At 41.4% G+C, this 7,790-nt stretch overlaps 1 protein-coding gene across 2 annotated transcripts in view; it reads left to right on the top strand.

Moving 5' to 3' along the window:
* LOC122809207 (chloride channel protein ClC-Kb-like) overlaps positions 1 to 7,790 on the top strand; it is a 1,320,353-nt gene that overhangs the window by 405,035 nt on the left and 907,528 nt on the right. For both annotated transcript variants that reach the window (XM_044080518.1, XM_044080517.1), the window contains one exon: positions 5,704 to 5,805. In XM_044080518.1, coding sequence (XP_043936453.1) covers positions 5,704 to 5,805 — 102 coding nt within the window. The remainder of the gene's footprint in view (positions 1 to 5,703; positions 5,806 to 7,790) is intronic.

Raw genomic sequence — 7,790 nt, 5'->3', positions numbered from 1 at the left:
ATTTCTTTACCAGGAACATCTGTGCATATGCAATAAATTTGGAGTGAAATTTGAAACCTTCCACCCCCGAGAGAGGGGTGAGGACAACAAAGTATGTTGTACTGCCAATCATAATTATCAGTTTACATGTCCAGCGGACATGTGTGCAAAATGGGCAGCTATGTATGGGGCGTAATTTTTTTGTGGGTATATTTGGGGAGGTAGGTTAGGGAGGTAAACAGACAAGGCAAACAAGATGCATGCAGGGGCGGAGTATGACACATGGGGTGGGTGAACACAATTGATGGGGATGGATGTTTGGAAATCGCAAGCCCATGAGCCCACAGATGGTAATAGTGGGACTGAGATCTCCACCCATGGGCGGTCACCACTGCACCTTCACAATCCCGAGGGTGGCTGTGCTGGGGGATGCGTAGGAAGGGCAGGGTCGCCCATGAGTTGCGCCACTCTTGCCTCAGCTGGTGTAGGGGATCATCAACTGAATGCTGGATCTCCCTACGCATCATAGCCCGGACCCTTCAGAGGGTGACAGGTGGACCTTCTCTGCCCACGCTTGCATGGGGGGGATGAGCTCCATCCCCTGCAGCACTTCCACCTGAAGGTGGCACAGGACCAACAGAGGAGGGGAGCCTGGGATGGGCACCGGACCTGCTGGTGCCAGGTGCAATCGCCAGCTGAGGAGGGACAGGTGGGTCCGCTGGGACCGGCCTTCCCATACGCTCTGTGATTAGGGGTGTTTAATTACAACATAAACAACAGCATTCCAAATTAGTTGTAACAGCATGTAGTAATATTCCCATTAACCCAACACACCAAGGTTCCAACAGTTGAACAGCAAGCATAACACATGCATATATTGAATAACAGTGGACATTCCAACAGCATGCAGGGATGATTGGTGGCAACAGGCCACCAAGATTGTGGTGTTTGAACAGGGCACATGCATCAAAGTAAATGCAGATATTTATAGAACAATAGGACATATGTCCCAACAAATGTTTTGAGATTAGACATACCCATTGATGTGTGGAATTGCATTTTTATGCACATACAGTAGGGTGTAGAAAGAAACCTCAATTAACATCTTATAAGTACTTTTAGTCTACACTACATTCCTATTGACTGCAGGTGTATATCCCCTACATGTATTATTACACTTGGCAACATGCATTAGGTTGTGTAATGGGTTTGGCTAGTTCATTATATACCTGACCTATATCTGACATACTAACTGTCCAAGATGCAGATGTTACTGCTACATAGTTATTTATTTTATTTATATTTCTACATCTACATATCTGGATGTGTTCAAGTGACATTTTCAGTTAAATTTCTACAGAACCCTACATTTCGTGTAGCACACTCACATTTCTGGGGAACACATTAACAAGCTACTCATGTGCCAGATTTACTTATGCATGCCAGCCATTAACTGACTGTTGAGGACTGTATATATGTTTCACAGCTACTGGCACTTCCATAAACCACTTTATATGGGACTGCCCAACTGTGGGTTGACAGCACTTATTACAACACTACTATTTGTATAATGCAAGGGTACAACAACATTTCAAAGTAAGTGACACAGACACACTTCAAGTATTATACCTTTATTAATTACATTACACACTTTTCCACAGGCTCTTTCCTTTATTTGATATTACAGTGCATACAGAAGACATATTCAAGACATATTATACCTTTATTAATAGGTTAAAACACTCTTTTTCAGGCTTGCTCACTTATTTTATATGACAGCACGTGCAGAGATATTATTCTGGACATATTTTACCTTTCTTAATGGGTTACTACACTCTTTTTCTGGCTCTCTGACTTATTTTATATAATAGTACATGCAGCAGAATTATTCAGGGCATTTTATGGCTGTATTATTGGGCTACAACACTTTTTTCAGGCTCTCTCACCTATTTTATATAACAATACATGCAGAATAATTACTAACCTGCCTGGTGGCAGAGCCTTAGCAGCCTATCTGCATAGGCTTGCTGATTCGCAGCATGGACACCTAAAGCTGTGAAGTAAATGAAGGGATATTGAGACATACCTATCCATTATATAGACTAAATTAGCATGTCTTACATACTGCATTCCATGGCTACCTACTCAGTAGTGGGGCATCTTGCAAGTCATGGGCCTCCTGTATCCCTCAGTTCAGTAGGTCCTGCTTCCATTTCTTCAGGTCTGCATGGTGGTGACGGACCTGCTCACTAGTCCGAGGAATGCCTGTGGCACTGGTGAGATCATGAGCTAACTGGTTCCAAGCCTCTGCTTTGTACTCCGTCCCATGGAACTGGCCCTGCAGGAGTCTTGACTCATGATGGTGGACAAGGAGCCAAACCATGTATTTTGACTCCTCGATGCCCCAGTGTTGCGCTCAAAAGCGAGTACCCTCTCCAGCACCAGCCATTCTAACTGCAGATGGGAGCTACAATCAGTTATGGTGAGTATTCCTGCCTATGGGGCTTAAATATGCCGCATTTCCCACACTGTTTTGTGATTGGCCGTTTTTGAAAAATATCAGTTGACTGCAGACCTGCTTAACAATGGTTAATCTACCATTTATAAGTATATGTATGTTAACAGTGGCTGTTTATCCTAAGCTGTCATGGCTTAGTGGTTCAGTACTTTGATTATGGTGCACAGTGTCCTGGGTTCGAACCTTGTCATTGCTTTTTATTTTACTACTGTCCAGACAGGCTAGGGGGTGTGGCTGTGTTTAGGCAACTTTGCTCTGCGTTGCTCCATGTTGCCCGATGGTGCACTGGTTGGCACGGCGCACACCTCCACGCAAACCAATTGCACTGGGTAAAGCATTGTTTAGCTATGGGCAACTATATTGCACTGTGCAAAGCGCTATTTAGCTATGGGCAACTATATTGCGCTGGGTAAAGCGCTGCTTAACTACGGGCAAATATATTGCGTTGAGTAAAGCGTTGCTTAACTGCGGGCAATTATATGTCAGGATCCTTTATAAATGTACATTTTGTTCACTGATACATAGGCCATTTCAATGCTATTTAGTAAAATTGTAATCATATATGTCAGGAATAATTTCATATACTAATTTAAAACATAAAATAGAAAGGGGAGTGGTGGGACTCGAACCATGAATGCCTCCTCTTTGTGCAAAGGCTCTACCACTATGCTATTGCTATTTGGCTTAATTTGCATAAACATTCCTTATTATGCTCTTCAATATCGAGATTGCTAACTGCAGCTAAGCAATGTGCACACCCGCGCAAACACGCACAAATATGGTCAGCTATATCAGGAATTAGAAAAATAAAATTAAAGTTTTACTTTTTATAACTGTACTGGGAGTTTACAATGTCAGGGAGTGTAGTGTTGGGTACGTAGACATTTGAGCAGACTCGCTCATGTGGGTTGACATTTCACAATTCAGACACTTGCAGGGGCATGGACCTTTGGACTGCTTGGCAGTCGGACATGCTCCCTGCCTTCCTGCACGGTCCGTGTTAAACTTGGAGTGGAGTCAGCGTGCCCTCATGAATATGCATGGCATGCTGACGTCATACCATTCAACTGCAGTCTCCGAGTAAGACTTATTTAGTCTTACACGGAGGATTCGTGAATCCGGGGGATTACTCTAGTGCATATCTCATCATCATCATCTTCTTTTGGCTGTTCCTGTTAGGGATCACCACAGTGGATCATCTGTTTCCATTTCTTCCTGTCCTCTGCATCTAGCTGTCACACCAACCACCTGCATGTCCTCTCTAACCATATCCATAAACCTTATCTTAGGCCTTCCTCTTTTCCTGTTACCTGGTAGCTTCATCCTTAGCATCTTTTTCCCAATATACTCAGCATCTCTCCTTAGCACATGTCCAAACCAACGTAATCTTGCCTCTCTGGCTTTGTCTCCAAACCTTCCAACCTGGGCTGACCCTCTAATATACTTATTCCTAATTCTGTCCACCCTCGTCACACCCAGTGCAAACCTTAACATCTTTAACATCTTTAACTCTGCCACATCCAGCTCTAACTCCTGCCTTTTGTCAATGCCACTGTCTCCAACCCATATAACATAGCTAGAAATAAATTCTCCTCACTACTACTAAAGACACCGAGGGTAGGCAAATGAACAAAGAAAAAAGACCTTAGGTGTCGTCCACAGCTTCAGGCTTCAGACTGTTAAAATACAAATTATACGATCTGAAGAAGGCATCTGCCGAAAGCGCTCATCATTTGGACAGTTTCATCTTTTCAGCTTTTTACGCTCCAGTGAAGTATATGTTTTTGTCAACTTTGCTTACTAAGCAGCTATTATCTGTGCTATTAACTGTGCTTTAACAACTTGAAGCTTAAAGTTGTGGATGTTAATCACTAGGCTAATTATTTCAGTGAAGCTTACATTTTGTCAGCTTCTCTTTTTAAACTCTCAATAAATTGAGTTTTAACAGCCTAAAGTTTGAAGCTGTGGATGACAACTGCTTGGATACTAAACTATTTTCAGTTCATCATATTCTAGTGAAGTTTACACCCTGTCAGATTCACTTTTTAAGCGATTAATAAATTTTCTTTTAACAGTCTGAAGCCTGAAGCTGTGGACGACACCTAAGGTCTTTTTCCATATAACATAGCTGGTCTCACTACCCTCTTGTAGACCTTCCCTTTCACTCTTACTGGTACTCGTCTGTCACAAATCACTCCTGACACTCTTCTCCACCCACTCCATCCTGCCTGTACTCTCTTCTTCACCTCTCTTCCACACTCACCATTACTCTGAACTATTTATCCCAAGTATTTAACCTCATCCACCTTCGCCACCTCTACTCCTTGCATCCTCACCATTCCTCTATCCTCCTTCTCATTCACACACATATATTCTGTCTTAGTCCTGCTGACCTTCCTTCCTCTTCTCTCTAGAGCATATCTCCATCTCTCCAGGGTCTCCTCCACCTGTTCCCTACTCTCACTACAGATCACAATGTCATCTGCAAACATCATAGTCCACGGGGACTCCTGTCTGATCTCGTCTGTCAACCTGTCTATCATCATTGCAAATAAGAAAGGGCTCAGAGCTGATCCTTGATGTAATCCCACCTCCACCTTAAACATCCATCACTCCCACCGTAGACCTCACCACTGTCACACTACCCTCGTACATATCCTGTACCACTCTTACATACTTCTCCGCCACTCCCGACTTCCTCATACAATACCACAACTCCTCTCTAGGTACCCTGTCATATGCTTTCTCTAAGTCTCCAAAAACACAGTGCAACTCCTTCTGACCTTCTCTGTACTTCTTCATTAACACTCTCAGAGCAAACATTGCATCTGTAGTGCTCTTTCCTGGCATGAAACCATACTACCAATCACTAATCATCACCTCCCTTCTTAACCTAGCTTCCACTACTTTTTCCCATAACTTCATGCTGTGACTGATCAATTTAATCCATCTGTAGTTACTACAGCTCTGCACATCACCCTTATGTGTGTGTATATATATATATATATATATATATATATATATATATATATATATATATATATATATATATATATATATATATATAGATAGATAGATATAGATATATATCAGTAAATCCTAGAATTACACTGGAACTTTGGGACAACTTTAGGCTACAACCTGACTGTATATACTATATGTTAATTAATGTGCTGATTAAGCTTTTGTGTTTTCATTTTTTTCAGGATTATTTGTGGGTTTGTAAGCTGCGCTTATCTATTTTGTCAGCGATGGCTACTGGGCTACATCCGGAGGAATCGATTTACTGCAAAACTTTTGGCTACTGAGTAAGTAACATGCTGTTTTTACTTCTGCTGCCATAGTTACCTGGATCTCTAGACTTACTTGCACGCAGAATGTACTGGTGATTCATGTTTTACTTCCAGTAGTTGGAGATCAGCAAATTCTAAATCACCTAGTCAGAATAATCGCTGCATATTCCATGATTTTTTTTTATTATAACAATAATTCCTTACACTGTTAGCATTTCTTCAGTGTTTTAATGTATTATGATGCACAGGCCTGCAGCTTCATACAGTGCTACTAAACAATGGGTAGTTTACCTTATTTACTAATAACTTGTTAGCCAACCTTTGATAACTGTAGCAATGTAAAATGTAAGAGTACATTTTGGCTTGGGGGGAGACGGGTAACTGCCTTAGATGCAAAGTGTTGGGGGAGGGGTGTGATCAGCCATTCCAGATCAATCATTTATGCAGTACCATTTTAAAAAGTTGGTATTGCACTTGTGGCCAAACTTGAGCACTGTAGTGCTTTGCTTGTGGTCTATGCTATAGCAACTGCTCTCTACATTGTAGCAAGCAGATTGCTACAGTTAAAAAAGAACATTGTTTTTAACTAAAATATGAGTGGAGTACCACTCCATGCAGGCAGAGTATAAAATGTAGCAACTGCTTGCTGCAGTTTAGAAGGAAACAAAATGTTTTTTTCATTAAAATGTGTGGAAGGAGGGTCAGGGCAGAGCAATAGGAACTGAATGACTAGAGCAGGTGTGTGTGTGTGTGTGTGTGTGTGTGTGTGTGTGTGTGTGTGTGTATGTGTGCTTGTGTGTGTTTGATGCATCTGGCCACCTGCTAGGTGTGCCATTAGAAGGAATGGCTGTTGCTGTTGTTTTTCTCTTCAGTGGAATAGGTGGGGGAGGCATGATTGATCTGACAGTAATAAGCTGATGGTTGTTACAGTAAATATTTCATTTATGTATTTATTTTCCCTTCACTTGAAGAGATGTGGTGGTAGGTCACAGGTTTGTGGAATCGGCATAGGGTGCTGGTCGAGCCAGCTGTGCCTCTGCTTCCTTCTTTCCTGCTTGTGTCACGAGATATGCATAGATTAAGTACTGGTGTCTCTGCTGGTCATAGTCGGCTTTTGTAAGCTGATAGAAACTGATGTCGCTTGGGTAAGCAGTTTGAGATGTACACATTCTACTGCTGGATGGAATACACAGGCTTTAATTTTTGTTTGTGGCATTTTCAGTTTCCTGGGCTGATACAAACTGAGTAAACCATAATAACATGAACTCTGTTTTGCATAATACCATTTATTTTCACATCTCTAACTTTCTCAGTCAGTTAAGAAGAATGATGATGTAGTAGGCATTGACTGCTTTGTGCACCAGCATGCTCATATTGGCAACAGACCTGTGCCTGTTTTATAAAACCTAATGCCTCTCAAAAATAATTGTTCAGGTTAGTTCACTCCCATAAATCCAGCTTTAATGTGTAACAGACTGCCATAGAAGGTTACAAATCCATATCTGTAACCCAATTTATGTTTTTTTAATCACACTTGAATCTGATTGTGTCAGCCATTTACAAGCCTTTTGAGTGTCAGAATTTTTGCAATTACACTCAATATAATATGGCCACAAATCTAGCAAATCAAAGTAATACCTACGGAGGGCATACAAATATTTTATTTTTTTTATAAACAAAATGACACCAGAGCAACAAGTGTAATAGAATTACTGCTTAATATAACTGAAACTGGGATATCACGACAAGGCTGCAATGGATTAACACAAGTCCAAAGAGACCCCAAATAAACAGTATCATAGTTTTGTGGTAAAAAAAAAAAAAGGTATATCAGCTTAACACAAATGTTATGATAGTGTCTCACCATAAAACAGATCAAAGTCAGTCTATTTGTTGCCCTTATGTTGATAACCAGTTGTGGGAGGTCATTATCCAGGCAGCCATCATCCTAGTCACTTCCCCTGGTGGCTGATATGTGGATCCACCTATGTGGGACCCCC

The sequence above is a fragment of the Protopterus annectens genome, chromosome 8.part0, assembly GCF_019279795.1.
Source record: "Protopterus annectens isolate FY-2018-M chromosome 8.part0, PAN1.0, whole genome shotgun sequence".
In the NCBI taxonomy this organism is placed as follows: Eukaryota; Metazoa; Chordata; order Ceratodontiformes; family Protopteridae; genus Protopterus; species Protopterus annectens.
Note: the sequence above shows the minus strand (reverse complement) of the source record. Positions and strands in the feature narration are given on the sequence as shown.